Source organism: Astyanax mexicanus, chromosome 7 (assembly GCF_023375975.1).
Source record: "Astyanax mexicanus isolate ESR-SI-001 chromosome 7, AstMex3_surface, whole genome shotgun sequence".
NCBI lineage: Eukaryota > Metazoa > Chordata > Actinopteri > Characiformes > Acestrorhamphidae > Astyanax > Astyanax mexicanus.
In genome coordinates this window covers 27,570,086-27,596,862 of record NC_064414.1, presented here as the reverse complement: position 1 = coordinate 27,596,862, position 26,777 = coordinate 27,570,086, and the positions used below count along the sequence as shown (strand labels likewise).

The 26,777-nt window shown below is 37.1% G+C and overlaps 2 protein-coding genes across 3 annotated transcripts in view; one reads left to right on the top strand and one right to left on the bottom strand.

Moving 5' to 3' along the window:
- The window catches only part of sfxn5a (sideroflexin 5a), a 28,137-nt gene extending 13,866 nt beyond the window's left edge, over positions 1–14,271 (top strand). For both annotated transcript variants that reach the window (XM_049481735.1, XM_049481736.1), the window contains 6 exons: positions 1,599–1,664; positions 3,854–3,944; positions 6,531–6,646; positions 7,059–7,144; positions 9,634–9,751; positions 12,811–14,271. In XM_049481735.1, coding sequence (XP_049337692.1) covers positions 1,599–1,664; positions 3,854–3,944; positions 6,531–6,646; positions 7,059–7,144; positions 9,634–9,751; positions 12,811–12,888 — 555 coding nt within the window. In that variant the 3' untranslated portion in view covers positions 12,889–14,271. The remainder of the gene's footprint in view (positions 1–1,598; positions 1,665–3,853; positions 3,945–6,530; positions 6,647–7,058; positions 7,145–9,633; positions 9,752–12,810) is intronic.
- Positions 14,272–18,091: 3,820 nt separating this feature from the next.
- On the bottom strand, positions 18,092–22,869 carry emx1 (empty spiracles homeobox 1). The gene is made up of 3 exons (XM_007236424.4): positions 22,245–22,869; positions 20,603–20,787; positions 18,092–18,956 (listed from the first exon to the last, which is right to left on the bottom strand). The coding sequence occupies exons 1-3, from the start codon at positions 22,585–22,587 to the stop codon at positions 18,789–18,791; spliced, it is 696 nt and encodes a 231-aa protein (XP_007236486.1). The 5' UTR covers positions 22,588–22,869; the 3' UTR covers positions 18,092–18,788.
- Between the last annotated feature and the right edge of the window lie 3,908 nt (positions 22,870–26,777).

Here is a 26,777-nt window from a genome sequence, read left to right as displayed (position 1 = left end):
TACTTTATTATCCTCCTTTCCCCCTTTTTCTTATTTGTCAGGAGCCCACAGAAGAGAACACCACAGAGCAGAATTTTATTTGAGTGGCAGGTCATTCTCAGGACTTACTGACATGGTGGTTAAGTGTTCGTGTGTGTTGCACCTAATTTATTTGTTGTTCTGCTACAAGTGGATCAAACACAACAGTGCCTTCCTAGCTGCTTCACCTTATTGATGTAAAATCAGAGACAATAGCTCTGTAAACTGTTGCTGCACAGTATTGCTCATCCTCTAGACCTTTATCAGTGCCCAAATGATGCTGTTGACTGAATATTTCTGGTTGATGGTCTATTCTCAATCTAGCAGTGACAATATATTGTCTAAAAGCTTCAGCAGAACTTCTGTGTTCACTAGTACCAAAATAACACACACTAACACACCACCACCATGCCAGTGTCACTACAATGCTGAATATTACCCACCACCCAAATAATAGCTGCTCTGTGGTGGTTCTGCAGGGTTCTGACCATTGAAGTACAGGGTGAAAGAAGGATAATAGAGTATACATAGCAATGTAAGGGGTAGAGTCCGTAATTATAGAACTACAAAGTGCTTCTACAGATTTATTTTGTTTTTGCATTTTTGTCATAGTGTAATTTTTCAGATTATCAAATAAACTTTAATATCAGACAAATATAACCTGAGTAAATATAAAAGGCACTTTTTAAATGATAAATTAACTGATTAATCACACTTTTTGGAAATCTAAGTTCAATTTTACTACTAACCACAACCAGGCCTGATTACTGCCAGACCTGTAGAATCAACAAATCACCTAAATATAACCTGTCTGACAACATGAAGCAGCTTAAAGATCTAAAAAAAACAACACCTTATGCCGTGATCTGAAGAAAAAAAAAAAAGGTGAGAAAACAAAGGTTGTTGACATCTATCAGTCTATAAAAGGTTACAAAGTCATTTCTAATGCTTTGGGACTCCAGTGGACCACAGTGAGAGCTTTTATTTACAAATGTAGAAAACATGGAACACTAGTGAACCTTTGCAGGAGTGACCAGCCTACCGAAATTACTCCAAAAGGATATGGAAAACTCATCTAAGAGGTCACAAAAGAACCCAGAACAACATTTTAAGAACTGCAGGTCTCACTTTGCATTAGTTAAGATCAGTGTTGATGAAACATCTTGATGATCCCCAGAACTTTGGGTAAATATTCTTTGGACTGATGAGATAAAAGGGGAACTTTTTGGAAGGTGTGCGTCCCATTATATCTGGCGTAAAACTAACCAATTATCACAATAGCAGAAAAAGAACATCATACTAAATGTAAAACATGGTGTGGACAAAAAGTGCTTGCTGTAATAGACCAGGAACCAGGTTATCTTTGTCTGATATTAAGGTTTGTTTGATAATCAGAAAAATATAAGTATGCCAAAAAGGCAAAAACAAAAGAAATCTGTAGGGTGGGCAAATACTTTTTTACGATAAGATGGACAATGAATGTAGATCTAAGGGGGTGGTCATAAGATTCTGACTGGACTGTATAGCTTTGCTTTGTGTATGTGTTTGTATATGTGGATGTGTATGATTTTTGTTTGTAGCCTACACCATTCTCAAAGTTCTTCCAAGGGTACCTGGGTGCAGTCAGCAGTGCAGTAACCATTGCTGTAAGTACACACACACACACACACACACACGTGCAACAAATGGCCTTACTGGTGAATCACGCCATACATGTTGTCATGAATCTGTTCTAATGTTGATATCAAGTAGAAATTTGTCAAGCAAACTGATGTAGTCCGATTCCTGCGCCAGGCGCTATTCTCTGGCTCACAGAGCTCAACACATGTGTCCGTATGACCACGCCCCCCTGTGTACTCTAGAGCCAATTAGCTGCCCTGCTGGGTGGCGGTTTGATGCCCTGGGGCATGACAACCATAACCACGGTGACGGCAGCTACAAATGGCCCCATGCCTGTGGGAAGTGGAGGGAGGGGTCACTAATTAAAACTCAAATCCTGCTGAAGCCCCCTGCTGGGGAGGGGCGGGGGAGAGCAGGCAGAGAGCTGTTAGATGGCAGTTAGACAGGCCTGTTACAGGAGCTGTTGGAAATGACCAGAGACTCCCAAAACAAGACATGAAACAACTTCACACAGCCTGTCATGACCTGTCACCAAGCCTAGTGGTCCCTTTGGGGACCCGTTGTCCTCGTGGCAGAATGAAAAACAAATTTATCAAACCCGTACCAGAGTTTTCTCCTAAAGGGTTCATTTGAAGTTCACACTTAGAGCTTAGTGAACATTTTTATTATGTTTTTTTATTGCTAATGAAGATGAGTCTATTATAAAGTGATTTTAGATTTAATTTGCCTATTAAATTTGAGTGATAATAAAATATGTGTTCTAGATGGAGCACAAACTGCTGAGTTTTAGCATGAGTGTGTTCTGATCTTAGACTCTTGTGGTTAGTTTTTGAAAATAATTTTAATATTGAAAGTTTGATATTGTTATTATATAGCAAAATGTATTCTACTCTAATTTTACAGTAGTGTATCATTTTTTTATTTTTACTTTATATGTTAAGACTAAGGGCATACTGTGTTTTTTTTCTGTGTTGTGTTTAAACTAGATAGTAATGTTTTACTAATATTTTAGTAGTGTTTTTGTTAGATATCACTGTTACAGTTGTATAGAAAGTAACCTTTTTATCTAGATTTTATAAGTTTGATAGTGTGTTTTAATTCTATGACAGTTTTTTTTCTAAATGATTTAAACAATTATAGTATATAACCATGCTTACAGTATTGCAATATGTGGTGACATTCTGAATAGTAGAAGATTTTTGTATTATGTATGCAGTCATGATCAAATGACTGGGCTTTATATAAATCAAATGTGTTTTTTGGGGGTAGTTAATTTACACATTAAGAAATGAGAGTCTGTAAAGTATATAAACTGGAGCTCTCTATAAATGTTTTAACATATACAATATTACAAATCAATTATGTACCTCTATTGTATAGTGCTGTACAGTGTGCTAATGGGTAAAAATTAATATATCACAGTTACCACACAAACACTAGCCACAAAGGTATGCATGTATTGAGAGATATTTAATTACGTGTTTAGTTTTGTTTATTCTTACATATCCAGTATGACTTGCTTTTTTAATGATAAATGCAATTTTTTACAGAGATAAAAAATGGGTTTGATAAAAGCAGAGGCTAGTTAAAACTGACTTTATGATCAGGTTTTTGATTATATTGAGGTTAAAAGCTAGAATTATTTTTCAAAAATGGATGCTTCAAAATTTACACATTGTAATTTTCCAAATGTTCATCAGTAGCCAACCTTATAAAAACCAAGAAGATATTATTATTCTCTTAAAACCTATTTTTTCTCCTCATGCAGATTTCAATTTATAATTCTTACATTCATGCAGTAAAAGCATGGTCATATAAAAACATAGTGGTTGGAATGTGACTGGGTGGTCAGTTTAATCTTAAAATGCTGTCATACACACAAGTAGTTGTGTTTTTAGTAGAGAAGTCTATAGGGTTATACATATTACCCTGCAAATAATATTTATTTTTAAAAAATAATTAAAAATAATGAATAAAAAATAATTTTGTGATGTCATGTTGGTCAATACAGACATGTCAGGTACAACAAACGGTACTAAAATTTGTATGTTAATTAAAATAATGTTTAATCTTAGTGTTTTTTGTCAAATGTTACAAATGGCACCATTTTTGTAGAATGTTTCTTTGTTTCTTTTTTTTGAGAATCTACAAAAGTGTAGCTTAAATATCATTCTCTGTCTGTATCTAAATGTGTGTGTGTGTGTGTGTTGTACAGGTAGGGCTAAATGTGCTGGTTAAGAGAGCTGATCGTTTCAGCCCAGCAACACGACTCCTGGTCCAAAGATTCATCCCTTTCCCTGCTGTGGGTATGTACAGTGTGTGTGTGTGCAAAAGACAAAAATAGAAGCATCTTTCAGAAAGGCTGTTTTAAATGTAATTTGACTTTTAGCCAAAGCTCCCTCGTCTCCCTGTCTTTAGGCTGTATGAATGCCTAATGATTAAACAGAGTACAAGACACAATTACGGGGTTGAATCAGTAGTGCCACTAAATATTAATTCATTAAGGCCTTGTCAGTTTTATGTCATGTCTTCTACTTCTGTCTGCACTCGTTGCCCTGTGTTTGTAATTGTAATGACACTTGGCCTCCAAATGAGTGCTTGCGTGCACTATCCTTTAACCACCAATACATTAAGTGTTTGTTTATTGTTGTTTACTGATTGTGTTCTGTTTTGACTGGTGTCAGAGGGGACTCGCTGGAACGCTATCTCTCTGTTCTATTAGCGTTCAGCGGCTCTAACAAGGCCAGAGGGGCTCAGGGAGCCGGTCCCAGGATGCCGTGGGGATACTTGGCTGTAATTAAATTGTTTTTGTCCCCTCACCCCACCCCTTTAATTAAATCAGCCTGTCCCCCCTTACCTTTTGGCTTGGGTAATGGAGCATCGTTAGCTCTTGGTTGCTGCTCTCTAATTGGTTAATTAGGCCTAAAGTGCTCTCTCTGTGTCAGCACAGGGCTTCCTAACTCCAGGCCGCCATGTCAGTGTTGTTGTTTTGTTGTTGGATTTGTTGTTTGTTTCTGGTGTTTAGTTTTAAAAGGTTATTAAATTTAGCTCATTGAATCATTGAACTACAGAGGCAAGGTGTTTGAAATTCTACATGATTTTTTTTTTCATTCTTTATTCAAATTTTTGACCACAGGGTAAAAGTAATAACCCAGTCTAGCTGAGGTTCAGAATTCTGTTCCACATCCTCCAGGCACACATGAACCTATTGTGGGTTAATTTATCTGGACGGTTTGTAGGATTCGTATGATGTCTCCAGCTTCCATGGGCGACCTAAAGCATAACTCCCTTACCCTGCCACTTCAACTCCTATATGATGTGTTTTGATGTTTTTAAGCATTGAGTTTGTTTGTGTGTGTGTGTGTGTGTGTCTGTGTGTGTGTGCACGCATGTGAATGTGCGCACGTTTGACGGTGTGTGTGTGTGTGTGCATGTGTGTCTCTGTGTGCATGTGTATGGTTAATTGGTCTGGGTCTAAACCCCTCAGAGGTGAATAGCTATTTACTCAGCCAATTAACTCAGCCCCATAACACTGAACACTGATAACTCACAACACAAGGCCTGCAAATTAAAAATGCTTCAGGCTCTCTCTTTCTTTCTCTCACACAAACACACACACACACACACACACACACACTGAATGAATTTAATAACATGTCAGAAACATTCATGCCACTGTCCATAAAACACTGTCCATTTTAATTGTTTCTTTGTTTATTTATTAATTTGTTTTACCTTTAGTTGTAATTCTTATACATATGTGTAATATTTTATCAATTTCAGTCTGTAGAGGATATAAATTAGAACTCTCTAGAATTATTTCAACATCTCAAAATTATAGTGCTAAAAACTGTTCTCAAAGTGTGAACATTAAAGATATCAAAATTAACACATGAAGTCAAAACACACATTTCTACATTTGTTGAGACATTACATATTGCTTTGCTTTTTACATTTTTTATACTTACTATGCTGGTTGAAATAATATTTATGGTCACGAGTCATATTACTGAATTTCACCATTGCAATTTTCTAAATTTTCAGAACCAACACTTAAAATACGAAATGTTCTAAAACATGTTTTTCTACCTCATGCCTACTTTTTCATTCTCAAAAAATAATTTATATATATATATATATTTACTGTACCAGTCAAACATTTGGACACACCTCTTCTCATACAGTGTTTTTCTTTATCTATTTCTTTATTTAAATTGTTTTCTACATTGTAAATTAATATTTAAGACATCAACCCATCTGAGATGGGTAATTTGGGCATGAAGTAAAAGCAACAACTATTGTTCAGCTCCTCCAGAAACTCCTTTAAGAATTAAGATTCCAGGTGACTCCTGCGAAAATACCAAGAGTGTGCAGATCTGTCCTCAAAGATAAATGTGGCTACTTAGACGGATCTAAAGTATAAAACCTATTCGGCTTGTTTCACCCTTTTTGCTGTTTAATATTCTATTAAATTTAGTATTATATGTAAATCATAAAAAGAAAAAAAACACGTTAAATTAGAAGAGGTTTGTTTAAAGAGAGAGAAACTTTGGTATTAAAACATGGCAGGGTGGACTTGCACACACATTCCACTCAATTTAAATGATTTTCCATTTTATTTTTGTATTTTTATATGTGTGTGTGTGTGTGTAGCTGCTTACAATCAATGACGCACTATATATTTATTTACTTACTTATATTTTTGTCATTTATTCATTTAATGTATTTCTTTCAGGTAAAATTAATTTTCAGGTCCTGTTTAAATTTGTCCTGTTGATACATTTAAAACAGATTTCCTTACCCATTATTAATAATAATCCATGTTTTTAAATGTCATTCATGTCTTTAAATAACTATACAACATTTTACAAAATTTTTTCTTCTCTCTACAGCGAGTGCCAACGTGTGTAATGTGTTGCTGATGTGCCACAGCGAGTTGTCTGAGGGCATCAGTGTTCTAGATGAAGATGGAAATGTAGTGGGCACCTCCAAGCTAGCAGCCAGGCGTGTGAGTGGATGTTAAAAGCTCCTCATAGAGCTCCTCTTAGGGCTGGATAATATGACGATGATATTGTTTATAAAATACATAATGATTCATTTTTCTGATTATTTTATTGCCATTACCAGTGCTTCTAGACCGATATTAACACAGTAATAATGCAGCTTAAGACCATTTTTACAGATTGTTTTGTTCAACAACTGTCAGATTTGCATTATTTCATAGATAATTTAGCATTTTAGCAATAATATATACAGTTTATATGACTGTTTAATTAGCCCTGTTATAATTTTATAAAATGTGACATCATTCTTTTGCTGGTGTATTTAGTCTTTTCTCATTTTTTATAATACATGTTATTCATTGTAAAATGTACAAAATTTTACAGCTTAATTCGTGAGTTGAATGACATATTTTGCAGGCACTGTTTGAGACGGCTGTGACACGCATGGTCCTTCCCATGCCCATTCTGGTGTTGCCGCCCATGCTGATGACTGTGCTGGAGAGGTCAGTACTTTCGTGTCGAGCTTTTATTGTTTAAATCAGTGAGTGGCCCACCAAGTGGTCGTGATTTATACTCTACTGCTGCATGTTGAGTTTGAGTAAAGAAAAAGATTAAGACCATTTAAAAGGGCTTTAAGGACTGGTTTTAGAAGTGTAGGTTTGGAGAGCAGGGATGCTCACCACTGGTCCTGGTGAGCTCCATCCCTGGAGAGTTCTCTGGAGAGCTTTAACAAGCCTTTATAAGCGGAAGTTGAAGCTAAAGATAAAAACCAGAACCAGTGTTGGGCACTCCAACTTGAGTTTTTAGTTGTGCTTTTAGTTGGTAGCTATGAACTATAAAACATTAGGAGTGTAATAAAATATCAATGTATTGATGTATTGCAATATTATGTTTTGCAATACTGTATCGATTCTCAAAAAACTTTTTCTAAGTCCATGATCACGTGGGTTGAACTTCCAGTAATACACATATAACTCCATGAATTTTCGTCTTGGAAATATAATTAACACCCCTCAGAAACCTCAAGCAGTCTACTTTTCAAATACAAATATATATATATAAAATATTCAAAATCAGCGTCTAAGACCAGTGGAGGAGAACATGCCAAGATGCATAAAGACTGTGATTAAAAAGAAAATTCTGAAGTATCTCAAAAGTCTTTGCTAGATATGTTAACAATGTGTTTTTGCTATACTTTTCAAAAATGTTAAGGCTTCTCAGATTACCTCAGAAGTGTCTGAAAGGCCTCAGACACCAAAGGAATAATAAACAGTTTACTTGGTAAGGATTGTTGGCAGAGAGTTGTTTGTTTAAACTGATCTGGATGTTTAAAAAGTGAACTTGTCTGTTTTACTCTGACTTTATGCATATATTATTTGTTTTTATACAATGACAGTATTTTCAACGTTTTATTTAAACAATCACTATATTATTTCCTCGTTTACAGTATGACAATACATAGCAGTATATTGAATTGAGACCCTTGTATCATACGTACATATGTATGTTTCTTGCCAAGACACAGCCCCATAAACAGTGCCTATTTTTTCTGTAGGCCTAACATGAACTGGGGCAGTGATGGCTCAATGGCTTTTTGATGATATGGTTATGGGTTCAATTCCCTTAATTCCTGGGCTTGGCTCACTGCCTCTGTTGCCACTGTTGGGCTCTTGAGCAAGCCCCTTAACCCACACTGCCTCCTGAGTGCTGTAGCAAAGGCTGCCAACCACTCTGGGCACATGTGCTCAGTGTATGTCAGTGTGGGTGTCTGTATGTCACTGTGGGTGTGAGTGTGTGTGCATGTGTGTGTGTGTATGTGTTCTCACTAGTGTGAATGCATGTGTTCACTGCACAGATGGGTTTAAGGTGGAGGCCACATTCCATCTGTGCTTCCTGAACAAATGTGGTGAACATGGTTGTCTTGTATGTTCTGTAAATGTGGTCTATTGATAAGTGATTACTGGGTAATCGTTTTTATCTTTATTGTACATGTAGTAAGAGAACTTGATTGGCTTTGTTCCAGCTGACAGCTTCTGTCTCAACTACTCCTCAGTGTCCATACATAAACTCACAGGTGTGTGTGTGTGAGAGAGAGAGAGAGAGAGAGAGAGAGAGAAAGAAAGAAAGAAAGAAGAGAGAAGGTAAATGAGTTGTGAGTTGTCCTGTGCTATGCTGCTTGTCAGCTCACCCTCACTGGCTTTCAATGGAGCGAGAACAAGAGAGCAGAAGGGTCAGTGTAATGGGGGGTTGTGTGTGTGATGGATTACCGTGCTGAGAGGAGTGTGTGTGATGTATGTGTGCAATGGTTGAACTTTTAGCATAGTTTTCTACCTGCAGGCCTCCTTCAGTCTGCCACTTCCCTTCACTCTTCAGAAACTCTTGAGTGTTTCTGCCCTCCTCTCCCTGCTGCCACTTTGGCCTTTTCTCTTTTATCTCTAGTGTCCTCTCTCTTTCTCTCGCTTTTTCTCAGACCAAATTAAGAGTGAGTGATGACCATGATGACACATTTGAAACAATTGATGGACATGATAAAAGATTTTTAACGTATTTCTTTCGTTACAGCTTTCCTCCGGCCCATCTTCCCCCTTCTTAGGCCCACTTCTCTTCACACACACACATACTTGAGCACAAGCGCGCACATGCAGAGTGCCTAGTCGTGTCTGTTGGCCAATTAAAGCTCATCATGCGAAAGTGTTGATGAAGTCGTCATTAGGCAGCCGTTGCCTTCATTAGAGCAGGACTGCTCTGGAGGACTCCTGCCGAGCACGCTATCCCACAAGCCCCCACGCCGCACTGCGGCCGGGAGCGAGGGCTGAGGCAGGTGTCAGCCACAGAGCGATCTCGCAGCAGAGAGGAAGTGTCGGAGAAGGAGGGGTTTTGATAATGATGATTGCAGGAATGCTTAAGATGCTGAGAGTTTTCTTTTTTATCTGCGCTGAATTATCCGGGTTTGTTTTTTTAATCTTCTAATGTGTGTGTTTGTGTGTGTTAGACTGCCTCTTCTGCAGAGATACCCTCGTCTTGTGCTGCCAGTACACAGCCTGGTGTGTCTCGGTGCCTTCAGTCTGGCCCTGCCCCTCGCCATCAGTCTATTTCCACAAAACAGCCAGGTGATCACACAACACTCCTAAATGGTCAAGAGCCACAAGCCAGTCCACTTTCACTTCCCTTCTCCTAAATATACCTCAATAATTTATCTTGTTTTCCATACTTATAATGCATGACTAGCCTCATGAGATGGATAAAGGTAAAATACCCTAGAATGGAAAACTGTATTTGCCTTGGCACAGTTAAATAATGAGGTTATGATATGCGGAAATAACATACCACAAACCTTAAACACTATTCTATCTTTAATTTAACGGAAATCCCACATAAAGCGAATAAAACGTCACATCAGAGGAACTGCAGTGTCAGTTGCAATGTAAAACTATATTGAATGTCATGTTTCAACTTTTTTTGCTTGATAGAAAAGGAAAATTCACACTGTTCTCACTTTAATTGCATATCTACCAGATGTAGTTTATTTCTGTTCACTATTATTTATTGTAAAACCTGTCTTTGACAGTCAGAGGGCATCATTGCTATCATGACATTGGATCAATGAATCTATATATAATATATATATATATATATATATATATATATATATATATATATATATATATATATATATATATATATATATATATATATATATAGCTGAAAAAAAACAAAATATTGCAAAGTCACTTTTTTCTAGCTCATGCAGCTCTAGTGTAGTGTCATACACCCTCACAATGGATATATACCCCGCCCACTATCAAAAGCCCTTATAGCCTCAAAGCCCTCACACAATGAACATAATAGTTTTGTGCAAATTTGTCAACTGTAATAAATCTATTTACAAATGTGTTTGCTTAAACCTTTCATATCAAATTGTCAGATTATGAAAATGCAACAAAATATTATTCACGTATATCTCCTAAGATATAATCTTTGAAATAAATCTTTGTATTTCTTTCACTCTTTCAAAAAGTAGCATGCAGTTAACCTACCCTCTCTATTTACATTTGGTGTTTGATGGCATTAAAACTGTGAGTATAATGTTTTTGATGCTAGCTACATAACTGTAAACCAGTGTACAGGAAAAAGTAGCTCTGTACTGTGGTAGCATGGTATACTGAGCTGTGTTATGCAGAAGCTGTGAGCCAAATGCACTGGCATGAATAAGTCAGTAAAAGATAAAATGCCTTTTTTTTTTATTTTTTTTTTTTTACGAGTCCACTATAAAAAAAACTAACATTTTTTTTCTGAGGTAAAATAACAGGGTGATAAATGGGCACATAAAGTTAGATCTGCGTTTTTTGGACCCCAACATACATGTATCATTTATCTCTAACAGAACAACCTAAAATACTTAATACACTCGTAAGGATCGTAGGAGATGAAATCTTACTGTAAAGTGTAGCCATACTATTGTGTTCGTCTTTTTAATTTACTTCCTTGCTAATTATATATAATGAATTATTAAGATAAAAAATAATACCACTGTGTGAAGCATAAAACTTTGTTTATCTTGATCTGCAGTGGGATTTGTGAAGGGGTGGAATATGTTAGACAGCACGTTGAAGTTGAAGCGGACAGTTCTTAAAGATAATGCAATAAAAACAGGAGAAATGGGCAAGCATCAACACCTGAAACCTAGAGGCTAAGTGATGTGATTCATGATGGCCCCATCCTACAAAATACAAGACATATTTGCTAACGTTACTCTTGGTGCCCGGTCGTGCTAGTGTTGTGGCTGGTTAATGTAAAAAATATTATTAATATAGATATTATTACTTACAAGGAATATGCAACACCACCACACAACAGTATTATAACACAAGAGTGTTACAGCAGAAGATAACAGTACACAGCAATTTTGTACACAAGCCCTTTAGACTCGTCAGTGTCCATAATAGTGCTGCTTCCCACATTCCCACACTAAAATAAAATAATCTGTTTTAACTCCATAAACAGTGTTAAAATGAGATCGTTTTGTGAGTTTGACTTAACAAAGTCTGAAAACTAGACTTCTAATAGGCTTTTCCTTCCCATGTCCAAGTCAAGAGCCATTAAAACTTATTTTAAGAGTTCAGCATAGTCTAGTCTGGCAATACAATACTCAATCAACACTGACAGTACCGCCTGCTAGTACAAAACACAGCAGCAGCATTACAGCACAGAGCCACACAAAGCAACACACAACACCACATAACACATAGCAGCACAATCTCCCCATCCCATCTTTCTTCATCTATCTCTCCCTCTCTCTCTCTTTGTCTCTGGTGGAGAGGGTTATGATTTAAAATGGTCTGTAATAAGCTGTTCATCCATATGGTTACTGATCTACAGACATATGTGCTGCCAACGTATTCCATTCCTCTCTCTCCTCTCCCCTCCTCCTCTCCTCTCACTTCCTCGCTCCCTCTTTACACGTTTCGGAGGGTTCCAGACGAGTGTGCTCCCAAAAATCTGCCGCTCCTGTACCCCCACCTTTTCACACCCCACGGCATGTCTGTTTCAGATTCAGCCTCACACGCTCGCGCACTCCTTGCCATCTGTTTCTGAGCAAAATATTGCGCGTTTTAGCTCTGCTTTGGACGTTTACCAGTGCTCATCACTTTATTTTTGCGTGCATTATTTTTTTTTCTCCCTCCTAAGCGTCAGTTTTGCCTGTGAAAAAACGCCCGTAAAAAAAATGCTCTAGGCTTCTGATGGAAGAGACACCGCTCTCTTAATTCACTTTTGATTAAACATTTTAAACATCTTAATGAGAGGATATTTACAGTTAATGAATGTAATTTTAGCAGCGAGATCAGCTCCTTAACATGGATATATAAAATGATGATGTACACACAGAACTGTGAATGTTATAGCTTTGTAGGTAATTTAAGATGTGTGCAAGAGGCTTTGAGTCCATCAGGCTAATTATGATCCTGGTACACATTACTGCTCATTTAAAACAACTTAAGATTAACTGATTGGCTGCTGCTGAGTCAAGCTTTAGCTTATACATGCATTTACTAAGTGTGTTTGTATACATATAGTATGGAACAGAGCAAAATTGTAACTAAAATAGATATGCAAGTTTTTTTTTTATCAATAATTTGTTTCTCTCTTCTCTCTCTCTTTTTATCTCCAGATTCATGTTTCTCAGCTTGAGCCAGAAATGTCTGTGGCGACAGAGTGCAAGGTCCTAACCTACAACAAGGGTCTTTAACCAATCAGGATGGTGGAACGCCAGGCGAAAAACGCCTGAAAATTGTGGGTCAGGAGATCTTCTTCATCAGATGGCTGTGAAGCTGTGAGTCCAAAGTGCAGTGATGTAACGAAGCGTAGCGCAGCTCCACGCAGCCCGGTCATGCTAAAGAAGGCTGTGAGGACATTCCTCCCCCTGTGTTTGGTTCTAACCTGCCACGGATGTGTGTGTGTGTGGAATTTATTATCACTTGCATACTGCGACAGGCACATTCACACGCAGGCGCTAATCACATTTTTTTTTTGCATTTGCTTGAATACGCCATTGGGTAGTTAAGAATATTAACGCCAAATCAACAGGAAATTAACGGCTGTATCATAAATTGAGTGCCATTATTTCAAGCTTTGTAGCTTTTTCTGGAAGAAAAACATGATCATGCATTTTAAAAAGGGCTTCATTATCACAGCTGTACTGCTAATACTTCAGTTATTTTCTGAGAACAGTGTTTACACTTTAGCAGAGATTTGTGTTTAACAGGCAGGAAATAGAGACAATATTTAGTATATTTTGGAGAATATTTAACTACTTGACTATTTAGATTACCTGAGTAAATATATGTAACATCCATTTTATATTTTAAAATTAGACTTACATTAAACTGCAGATAAAAGAACAGAAATCAGTTTAATTGAATGTGCACTCCAAGAACCTATTGAATATTCATACACTACACTGTAGTATTTTTTTAAGAGTTTTCAAAGAATTCACATGTCACCAGATCAGTACCTGTAGGCTTGACCTCCTCACCATATTGAATAAAATGAAATAAAATGAAATAAAAACATTATAAAACAAATCTGCAAGAATAGAAAGAGGCAGAGTTTTGAGCCTTTATAATTGTGCCTTTATTATTTTTATAATATTAGTGATTCATATTTATTTAATAAACTGAATGAATTCATTTGCTGCATTTTAGTCATTTAAAGTCTTAAATAAATAACACAAAAAGAACATGAGAATATCTACTGAGCTCAAATTGTGAATAAATGAGGCAGGGTAATTGTTAGATTAAGTAAATATATTTACTTTATTTCTTTGTTTACAGAAATGGGTTGTGCAGTAGCCTATTAATTCTGAAATGGAGTGAATGCTTCAAGATGCTTAGACTCTTTATAAAACTGTTTACTTGAATAAAAGAAACAGTATATATTCCACCGTGGGTCTAATCTTAGGTATGACTGTATAATTACAGTAAAGTTGTAAAACCACTTAAACACTAATGTCATACTGTTGTTGTACTTATTACTGGAAAGCAGCAGCAGCTGATAACAAATGTGTCACTGCTGAGTCACAGAGTTTAACCTGGATCCTGGAAAGCCTTGAAACCTGAACCATATTCATCTACGCTGTGCTTCAGTACAACGCCAGCCAGCTTCCCTTCCCTTATCAGCATTGTGCTTTTCATCTATGAGTCAGGAGTTTTACACTTGGCTAGAAACATGCATGTACTGGCCTTCTATTTACTATTTGTTTCCTAAATTCCTTCATTGTGTGTGTATACTTTCTGTCTTTACTGTGAAGAAAGTGTGAAGACTTTATGCAAGGCCCACCATTAGCATTTTCCTTCTTTTTTCTTCTTTTCGTTTTTCTATTTCACCTGAAGTTGTGCCTCATTGTGCTTGTGGCTTGTGAGTAAATTGCATTACATGCTAAACACGCTAAGCTACCTGTCAGAAACACATAAACACACCCTCCTCCTTTGCCTTTTACTTAGTTTTATTTACAGGAAACGATTGTATCTCTTGATTGTATTCAGCCTTGTTTGTGTTCTTTTGGCAGGGCTGTAAAATGAGTTGTAAACTTCTCCTCTCTTATCATTAGATCCATCTACAGATCAGGAAGGAGGGGCCACTTTGTTTTTCCTACCTGGTTGTCATGCCAACAGGTCATGGTGGGCCATAGTGAAAGAAGGCGGGACATGAAGCCGCATGCAGAATCATTAACCATATAGAACAGCCTTGGGGATGCCCCAGCACGCGTGCACTCTTGCAGAGTTGCACAACAATTTCCTATTGTAAACCATAGTACTGCAGTTAAATCTCTTTCTGTCAAAACAGTGAACGTCATATTATTTTTTTAATACATAAAACAACATTCCTAGATATGTGCTAAGCCTAGAAATAGATTTTCCTTTAAAATGGGGAATCTCCACTCAGGATTTTGTGGAGGACAGAATTTACTAGTGGGGAAAAAGCCAGAAGCTACCAGTGGTTCCCAGGAGTTTAAGATGCAAACATGTCTATTCAGTTGAGTTTAGATCTGGTTGTTGTAAAGTAACAGTGGACCTATTTAGGCTGTTTAAAGGGCAGGAGTGAAAATCAAAAAAGCGAAAAAAAATAAATGTATTATTTTTAGCATTCTTGATCATGTGACTGATACATAAGCACTCTTAACATTCAAAGTATTTTTTGGAAAGACTACCATATATGGCTACTCATTAACACACTTTGTTTTTTTGTTTTTTTCCATGTAAAGGGCAGCAAATATGGCACTTTGTCTTGTTTTTGACATTCTAGAGGGCACTTAGGTAATGTTTTTTCAACCATAGGGGCATAAGAGGGGGCGGTTGTCCCTTCTGCCCTCAAATTCTGTCAATGTTTTGAAGGCTATTTCATTTTACATTATTTTCATTCTAATCAAACCATCATGTCGCCACTTGTGCCTTGTCGATAGGCTCATTGTTGCTGTAGAAGAGATCCCTAGAGGATAAAGTGCATCAATTAGGATAACCTTATTCATTTCACCCTAGCCTTTTCTTCAACGGAGAAAGGTAAACCCAAACATTGCCAGCAAAAAGCCACATACAGAATAAAGAGTCACAGAATTGTAACTGTAGGGGTCAAACCATAAGGCCTGTGCTATTCTTGTGGTGTATTTCTCAAATGTGTTTGTATTTCACTGAGGTGTTTATGCCCTAAAGCTGTTAATCTCCATCTTCGTCTCTCTGTGTAGCTGTGGACTGTGAGCTAGCTGTTCTGGCTGACATGGTCTGGTCGTATCCTGCATTGACATTAACAGCTGCTCCTTTCCATACATTTTTCACTAATGCACAAGAATCACTATTTCAGGATATGAACAATGGTACACTTTTGTTTACTGATGTCTTTCTAATTGCACCATTAGTATTCCTTTTTTTTTCTTTGATAGTTTCTTCCTGAAATACTGATCCAAGGTTGAGGTGAGCTGCTAAGTATTTTGTATATGCCAGAAAGGATGATCTGATGTTCATTTCTTAATTGCATCTTGAAGTACATCTGCTAGCAATCTTACCAGATCATTTGTATTGGTTCTCTCTTTTAAGTCTCTTTTTGTTTATTAAAGTTTATCATTACATATTTTGTCCTGCCAGTATACAGTATATATCTTCACTGTCCTATGAAAAACATGTATTTCCAAAACAGCGACTTTACAGGAGGGAAGCTCATGTAAAGAGTTTATTTCAGGTAATTTTGTATAATTTTTATTTGTCCATTCATCAAGTCATGGTGTAAGGGACAGCTAAGGGACGTGTAGTAAACTAAAACACTGACAGAAATGAAGATATTTGTTTTTGTAGTTGGACAGTGACAACATCTTCTCATCATTCATGTTTCATTCTTTGTTGGTTGGCCTTTGAAACATCTAAGGAATCTTGCCTATTATTTTAAATAATTATATATTTTTTTATTTTAAGTTTTGTTTGCACAGGTTGGTACATTTATTAGCTCAAATTACGTTCTAAGATAGATTCTAAGACAGTGAAGACTAAAAAAAAATCTGTGTCATTTTTTGTGCGACTTTTTTTATGCTTTTCTTTGGAGGATTTTACAGGATTGATTAAAGGATTTTTTTTTTTTTTTAGAAAACTGCGTGTTTCACATTTATGCTTTTTGGAAACATCCTTTTTTGGCAGGGAAACAGCAGACGTGTTGTAGAGCATTTTTCAAAGCTTTATCTGCAACTCTGTTATTTGTTAACAGAGTTCTGTGAGAGTGTCTCTCTCTCTATAGGCAATCAGCCCAAAATATGCTGTGTATTATTTTGCAATATTGCAGAACCACTCAAATACTTAGGTTTGGGACACATTATATAAAATAGCCATGAATAAATGGCTCGCTTTAGACCTTAATTCATGTGTCTGGCCTCTGGACTGTAAGATTAAGTTTAGAAATTAAGAATTTTAAAACAACTGGCAGTTTTTTTAACAAAAAACTCAAAGTGACTAAAAGAACAAATCTCTCTGTGTTTATCTTTCAATTTCCTTTCCTTTTGTAGTTGTATAGTAGACCAAAGAGTGGACCTAGAGAATGAATGGTATGTGTGATGTAACAGTGGGCTTTTGAGGGGCCAGTGTGTGTGCACCTGTGTGCAGGATAGGATGTCCTGTGGACTCAAAACAAATCTACCGACTCGCACCTTTCCCCCGCCTGCCTTTCTCTCTTCATCCACTCTTTGCTCTGGACTGTCATTCTCAGGTGTCATCATACTTGGCTGGGTCTGCTCCCACAGAAACTGGGGGTCAAATGCTGGGGTGAGAGGTGAACTGCAGGTTCGTTTAACATAGATTCTTTCTGTTTCTTTTGACAGGAGAACATTGAGACATGATGAGAAGGACACACAGCCAGCAGGTGTTATACTGTGAGTGTATGCGTGTGTGTGAGACTGTTACACACCACTAATTTACTTACACAAACCTTAAGATTAAGAACCTTAAGGTTACCTAACATCTGCTGAAGGTGTATGTTTTTCATATGAAGGTAATTTTACAGAAGAAGGTAAGACCTCTTAATTTTTAGTCGAGTCAAATTAAAAACAAAAAAGAAAGGCGTATTATGGTTATTCCTGGTCATTTTACATCAATTCTATTGGTACATTTAACAGACAAGATTCACAGTGTGTCAAAAAGTAAAAAAATATGTTGGCAACTATTTACATAATTTACTGGGGAGCAAAAATCTTTTAAAATAGTACTGTGCATTACATGGGCTGTGGTAGTTGGCAGATATTCAATGTAGTTTCTTAATCGGGTAAAAAAAAAATGCTCACACAGTAACCTGCATCTGTCAGCCTGCATTGCTAATAGTGAATGACACCCGAGCATTTAGATCTCGCTCTCACTCACACACTCTCTCTCATTCCTGCACTGAGGGTATATGGTTCAAGTCTAAACTGGTCTGTAAACTGATTCCTTGGATCATAATTTGTTTATTTTGTCACTGTTGTCAGCTGCCACAGAAAAAAACCTTAATCAAATTACAGAGAAATGAGCATTTGTACAAGGGCTTTTATGGTAATTGTAAAGTTCTCAGGTCTGAGTGTACATGAATACGTTAAAATGTATACCTGTACATAACCAGCACAAAAAGTATAGTATAAGCTTTATAACCATTCTTAATGAGTGTTGTGTTTTTTAATATATAAATACAAAGCTGCTAGTTGACTGGAAAAAGATGACATTAACTTAGAATAGAATTCAACTTACATATTCGATTCTGGGACTTTGATACAAATACAAACAATAATAAAAAGAACAACAAAAAAAGAAATACAATTATTTGATAATTGCCAGTGTTGTTAACAAATAAAACAATGTGCCATGTTCAGTTCGGCCAGTGCCAGTGTTGTAGAGAAAGTGAGCAAATCGTGGTTCGGCTGAGTAGATTTTCAGTCACTGTAGTATGTACAGAGAGTTGAACAGACTCTGCCTTCATACTGACCACATTTCTGCACTCCCTCTCTCTGTCTCACTCAAAGACACATACACACATGTACACAGTCCTCAGCAGCCCTGTTTAAACTCAAACATGATCATGGCTGTGAACATAAATAAATAGGGCTTGTTCTGGCCTGGTGTGTGAGTTTAGGCCTGGTTCACATGGATTCTAGGCATCAGATGTGACATCTATGTCCTCAGAGCCGGCCTGTTTGGTGGCAATCCTCCAGCGGTTGATGTGGTGGTTGCCCTTCTTCTTCTGTGTATTGTCTGGTCCCTCTTCCTCCAGCTTCTGACGTTTGTACTTGGTCCTGCGGTTCTGGAACCAAACTTTCACCTGTGGGAACAAGTATTTGGGACAGAAAGTAAGTGTACTGTTCTACATACTTATAAAATCAACTGCATTTGCTTTGTTAGTTCAGCCAGTTACATGTAATTAATGTAAATTATGAAAAAGTTATTTAGTTAATGTATTTTCCTTTAAAGTTTTTAAATTAAAATAGTTCATATATAAATCAATATTTTAACAACAGTTTGAACCTCAAAAACACATCCATCTCACTTTTTAAATTAAAACATTATGGCTGACAATGTTTTTCACATTTTGGACATGTTTATAACTTCGAGACAATCATAATTTTTCACTAATAAAACGTAAATATATTTTGTAAAATATATGTAAATCTAAACATTATAATGGGTCTACTAATATATTTTTTTTACCAATGCTATACCGGCGCGAGCAGCAGTTACGTCGTGACACACTTATTAACTTAAACTGTTAAAAAAAATGATTCTAATTTTTGTGCGACTTGTGTGAACATTTTTTATTTATTACATTTCCTCCAAACTGTTTAGTCTGTGAAAATCGAACTAAAGACACGTGACAAAAATATCCGTGAAAACATATAAAGCGCTTCAATTACATAACTGATTTGCGCTATTTTAGAATTTACTTCTGTTCCATATGCGCATTGTAAGTAAGTACAGCAAATCTAATTACATCGGATTTGACTGGTACCTACATAAAGTTTTAATAGACGAACAACATAAATGGTTTATTTGTTTATTTTAGTCGATGCGAAAATAATAAGTGAACAAGCAAATAATAACTGAACACAAACACGCACTTGTCCATTACGATCAGTACAAATTAACTGTGTATAAACATAATGACACATAACTACAATTTTGTTCTGTAAATTAAATTAATTCCTCATGAGCTGTGATGCAAAGTAACACCGTATTCGCTAAAGATATCGGCAGACATTTGAATCGTATACAAAATAGTAAAAATAATTTTAGTGTAATAAACCATGTAACTGATAATTATATTTAAAGCAGTTTATTCTTCAGGAAGCTGTTTAATTATTTGAACGCTCTGTGGAATAGAGAAACGTTTGTGCCTGATTTTTTTTTACATGACGTCTTTATTTATTCGTTTACGGATCCACGGGCGTTTTGTCCAGCCTGGAGCGTTTTATTTTATTTCACATAATTCACGTTTCCAGATAAAATAATTAAATATATTAATAATAAATAAATAATATTCATAATAATAAAAAGAAGAAGAAGAATGACACTGCTATTACTAGTGCTAGTAATATTAATAATGACAACAGTCGTTCATTTAATATAAATAGAATACTGAAAGTTACCTGAATTATCAACCTGTTTAATATAGACTACACTTGTATTTTCTAATCTATATATTTTTAGAAGTGTCAGCCTGACTTGGAGCAGCTGCGGGGTGCAATAATTGTTTATTAATTTGATTCAGCACAAAACAAGCATAATTCTTAACTATATTTTTAACTAGGATATGTTTTCTTTTGTAAGTTTTGTTAATTTAGGTGACAAATAGTTTAACGTGGGAAAATTACAAAGAATCGCCTAATCAGTGTGATGTGGTGCGTTGTGTGGTGAATGTGTCTGTCTCTCTCTGCTGTATTATGGGGTGTGTGAGTGTAAGTGTGTGTTTACCTGGGTCTCGGACAAACTGAGGCTGTTGGCGAGCTGTTTGCGCTCTGCTCCCACCACGTAGTGGTTCTTGTCAAAAGCGCGTTCCAGCCGCAGCAGCTGAGAGGGAGAGAAGGCCGTGCGGATCCGCTTCGGCTTGCGGGCGAAGGGCCCGTGCAGCAACAGCGAGTCATGGGCTACTTCGTTTCCTAGAGAGTGAGAGACAGTGTGCGTTTAAGCGGTGAATCAAAGCCCTTAAACCTTAAACAAACTGCACCTACATAATGATAATATAACTGCTGTGATTTAAACATTAAGCCTATTTCTCTCAGAGCGCCGACTGCTGATCCTACAGCGGACAAGGTATAATTAGTCTGTTCGTGTATTATTGCTGAGATGTGTTGAGTTTTAATAACAAATAAATTGTCATAATATTTTTATACACCAATGTTCTGTTGTAAAGTTGCTCTTTGATGGTGCAGAGTAATGCAGTTATATTGTATATTCTATATGCGTGAAATCCTAATCACCTAAATATTTAAAAATGTTTTTTACATGACACTGACATCTCAACCCTAACAGTGTATTAATCTGTTATAAATTTGTATGAATGGGTCGTTTTTAATTTACTGTTAAGTTGTAAATAATATACAATATACAAATATAATATATAAATATACATTGGCTAACTATTCCCCAATTCCCCAATGTCTTAACAAAAGTCTTAAAAATACTCTGTGTTTTTCTTCCTCTAGTCATAAAGAGTTTTTGATAAATGTGTTTTATTTTATTTTAAACGCGTTGTAAATTAATCTGAGCACTGTAATAATAGTAATAATAGTCGTGTATGATTTCTATTATTAGCTTGAGGTACGTGTTTCTCCAAATTGTGACATATGGCCCAAATCAACGCATTTTATAGGCTACAAAAAATCTAGACTAATTAAGATCCCAAAATGACAGTAAACAGAAGGTTGGGTGCAGCTGTAAAATCACGAAGCAGATAATTATCATTAGCTGCGGTTGAGAAACCTCTCAACACAGTGACAGACAGCAGGTGAGGAATCACTTTCAGGGAAATGGTGAAGCAGTGATTTCACAAGCAGACAATTCTGAGGTAACCTACAGGTGTGATGAACTGGACTGAACTTGGCCTTGACCTGTTGCGTTCCTGGGTTCAAGTAAAGGGGTTCAAGACCAACTCAAAAAATGATAAACATATGTATTTTTGTATTTCTGCAGTAAGTTGAGATACATTTTGTTTTCTAGGCTTATACACTCACAAAGAAAGAGGCGGTGTACCTGTGTGTGTAACGCAACCAGTTGGGAATTTAAGAAAATTAATTTTCATGCACTTTGTGTGATGTAAGTGTATGTGAGGCCGAAGATACACATATATAGGTAAATTTCTTGGTCTTTACAACTGAATTTGAATGTAAAATAACCTGATAAAATACAATGTAATAGTCTAGTTTTGTTTCTGCCCAATTGAAAATATATAATAATTGTTCGTTGATGTTACAAAACGCAACCTTGTAAATATTTAGTGATACATATGAAACTGATATGTTGTTATTTATGTATTTTTAAGCATTTTAATTATACATACCAACAACGATAACTAAACCAAATTCCACTTATATGTATAATGTTAAACGACTTTTACCTTGAAACCGATGTCCAAAGAACCGGTTCCGTAACACCCAGGGGTAAAAGTTGATGGGTTCTCGGTGCTGCGCGCTGAAGAAGTGCGGGTGTTGAAGGTGCGCTCCACCGAGCTGGTGCGGGTGTGCGCTCAGGGGCGCGTGGCTCACCGCGTCCGGGAACACAAGTTCTGGGCTGGGGTAGAGCGCCCGGCCCGCGGGGCTCTGATAGCCGCCCAGGAAAGAGTCTGCGGGGGGCGTGTAAGTGAGAGCAGCGGGGCGCACGGGCTCTTCCCCCGATAACGGGTTCTCCTTCGCCACTAAAGACTCGATGGTGAAGCAGCGCTTCCCTGCGGCCGAGAACATCGTCCCCCGACGGGAGCTTGTAGTGCGCGAGGCCTTTCCGTCCTCTCCAGGACCCGTGAGATGACCTCTGCCAGCGGGGGGTCTTCGCTCAAGCGCTCATGGTCCTCAGAAACAGCTCGGAGCGAAATAACAGACCGGCTTCAGATCGGGCTCTGCGCTTGGTCCATGAGTTCGGGACAGCGTGTATGAGCGAGCAGCGCGGGAGTGAAGAGCTGCAGGCTGCGCGCGGAGGTTGTGCACATTTGGATTGGAGGGGCGATTTGCAGGGGTCGTGTTTGCGCCGCTCCGATTGGCCAGAAGCGACTCGAGCGCGCTGATCTTATTGGTGGGCGGGACCACCGTTCACTTTAGGCCTGATAATGAACTCTATTAGTGTGATCATTCACCGAGTCCCTCCAACAGGTCAGTCCCACCAAAGAAGATAAATAATAATAATAATAATAATAATAATAATAATAATAATAATAATAATAATAATAAATTATTCATTTAGTAGAAAGCAGCAATTTTATAAACAGATATACTCTTCATATTTATTCGCTTCTCTCTCAGTATTTGGAAAATGATCAGACAAATTGTAAAAACCGGTGACAACAACAATTATAATAATAATAATAATAATAATAATAATAATAATAATAATAATAATAAAGACTCATTCTGCACCAATCCTGTAATCATTTGTTCTAAAGTCAATTATTTTTTATTTATTTTACTCTCAGTTTAATTTCGCTACAGGACTACGTTCTCCTTAAACGCATTAAATGGACATCCCATATCGTTGTGCACGTTAGTGATAATTTCTCAATCACCCTTGTACGATTACAATCGTAATTGCGTTTTGTCTGCCTTTCATACTTTTCTTGATCATTTTCGTGGTCGTCCTGCGTCTTATCAGTCCTGTGGAATTATGAATTAGACTTCGTTATTTTAAAACCAAACTCTTTAGAGTTTTTATTGTTTAATCGCTATTATTAGGCTATTATTAATAGCTTTTTTATTTTAAAGAAATTAACCCACATTGACAAATTAATCACAAATAAATGTGATTATTTTGATCCATTCAGTCGACAATAAGCATCATGTTAAAATATATATAACATGTTATATATATATATATATATATATATATATATATATATATATATATATATATATATATATATATATATCATTCATTGGCGTTTTCCGCGGAGACTCAGTTTAGAGAACTTAAGTTGGCGTGTTTGCTCTATAGGCCTAAGTCAGTTGAGTTCTCTTTTAATGAAAAGCCTTGACCCGTCTCTTACAGTAATGTATTAACCAGAGCGCTTTCCACCACTGGACCTGGATAAAGATCTGCCAGCAGAGCCGAGCTCCCCTGTTTCTGAGCGCTCGGCCGTTACAGCTACAGGCTACAGTGTGGAACTCGGCCGAGTCGCGGGGTCAATAATTGAATATGTGCGGTTTCACTGGTTACACATATAAACCCGGACTCCACATATGAGTCAATTAAGCAGAGAGTTCATGAACTTGTGCTCAGCTATTAATTTCCAGGCCGCCTGGATTTTCCTGAGGGCTCGTCCACTCTGCGTTTCATCTCGTACTTTTAAAGGTAATGATTAGCCTCCTGATAGGCTCGTTACCTCCAGTGCGCATTAGAAAATCATTACAGCCGAGCATTAGTCTGCACAACAGCATGTTGAGCGACTATTTAGAAAGCAAAGAGCCCGTGAACGCGCACAGTCAGCACTACACCTAACGAAGGACCTTTGAGTCTTATAATTAGTTCAGGTTTATAATTAGTAGTTTTAAATTAATGAGAAATATAATTGCGTATAATGATGATAATAGCAGCTCTCTATATTCGTTTATTGTCTGTCGTAATATTAATAAACATTAATATTTTGGAGGTTTTTGTTTACTTTATTCTTTTTTAGATTTTTTTTAAACAGATACATCAACAATCATTTATGCACCTCAAAAAGAAATTAATTCTTCTTGACTGTTTGCAGGATCCGAGTCCAAATCCAAATCCGCATTAACCAGGAATATATATATATTTATAAGAATTGATAAAAAATACATATTTGTTTACATGTTTTTCTATATGAATTTATTTTTGGAACTGCTTAAGCAAGCAGAAAATACAAACTATGTTTTTTTTTAATATATAGGGTAGTGACAGGAAAAGACGCCTCACCCATCATTTAGATTTATGTTTTATTAATTGCTCGAATAACGGTTTATTAATTAATTCTAGTTAATTAAATTTTCCTATAATTACAACATTATAACTTACTAATGTGATTTTAAAATTCAGTCAGACTAAATACTGATTCCGTTTTAAACTGAGGCAAAATTGTTTAAATGCAGTTCTCTGAGTGCTGCATTCGTCTGTAGTTAAGTAAGCAGTGCTTTTGAACTATTTCACACGTTTTGCCCTTGATTTGCTCAAGCAAGCATTTTGGTGTGTTGGTTTACAGGTAGCAAAGGAGAAGCCAGTGAAGTGTACAGTTCCTCTGAATGGTGAGACATTCCTAATATTCTTCCCATTTCACCAGTGTGTGTCTGCACATTAGAAAGCCGTGGCAGCTACAGGAAAAAAGGAGGGGAGAATGTGAACAAATCTCAGCACCTGCGTTACGTCACTAGATGATATCTGTGGTTTTGGAGCTCAGAACTTCCCCCATGAACCGCTGAGTGAACAGCTAGGCTACGTGCTCCGTTCACATACAGGCATTCTGAAAGACGCCGCCGCCGCATACTCTGTACCACATAATTACAGTGTACTCTTAAAACAGGAGGAGGGGGTCGAGAGAGAGAGGGGGAGAGCGAGAGCAAGTCTCACCCAATGTTTCTGTCTGCCACTTTTCTCTCCCGTTCCGTAATTAAGAGCTCATGGAATCTGTAATGAATACTAATAGAGCAACCAGCCATCTGCACAAACACAAAATTAAAAACTACCATGCTGAGAGGGAGAGAGATTGACTGAGAGAGGGAAGGGAGGATGGGTGAGAGATTTAACCTTGCAGCAAAAGGAGGCGTCAGGAAATGAAGAGATGGGGAGATTTTTAAGGAGAAAGAGAGAGAGAGAGAAAGACACAGAGAGAGAGAGAGAGAGAGAGAGAGAGAGAGAGAGAGAGAAAAACACAACAAGCCACTATGCTATTTGTAGCCCATCTGGGGCATAATAAAAGTGGGACCATGCTACTGTGGACTCAAACACACTACAAAAGCAATATATTGTGTGTTTGTTTATTTACATTTTTCATGTATTTTATGTACATATAATCCTTAATTTGAGAATGCATGTAATATAAATTTGCTGCTCCTTTGGTTTGTTTTAATGTGTGTTTCCAGGGAAAGTTGGGTCACGGACCTGCGCTCACCCAGCCTGTCTCCGTGACCCCACATGGCTTAATGATTACCTGAGATGTGAATGGTTTAGCAAAACAACCTCCTCTAAATGAGTTCCAGTCTGGGGCTGAGAACTGCTCCAGTGCACTGAACTGAATCCTTCAAAGTGCTTTAGAGTGAGCCCTCCGTCTAATGAACTGTAGCATACAGTACTTTTCCTGCTGTCCGCTGCTGCCCTCTTGTTGTCGCTTGGTGTACTACAACTACTTACAAACAGCAGAAGCCTGATAGCTTCCTCAAGACTGGAGATTCAAGATTGAAGATTCAAGAATTTTTATTGTCACGTCACAGAGTACGGGTGTAGATGTGAGTGAAAAACTTTGGTGCAGGTTCCCACTAGTGTGCAGAGAACAACATTTGCAAGTACAATAATAAAATAAAATAGAATATACAGAAAACTTTACAGTATACACTATATACACAATACACAGTCATGTAAACATATATACACATTGATATGATATTGTACTAATATATGTTAAATATGACTGAATATAAAAATATATAGCTAAATACATGTGCAGATATCTAGTGTGTGTGGTAGTAAGAAAATAGTTTAGTAGATGACAGATTAACTATGAGTTTTGTGGGAAGTACAGGGTGCAGAATACTGTATGTGGGGTATGTGAGTATGGGACAGTCCGGTAGGTACAATGTGAAGTGAAGTAAATTAAAGTGCAGGGTGCAATTATTTGAATATGATGGCAGTGAGGTGGGTTGGGCAGTACACTGTTCAACTGGTTGTTCCACAGCCTGGTCGCCCGGTGGAAGACGCAATCTTGGAACCGGCT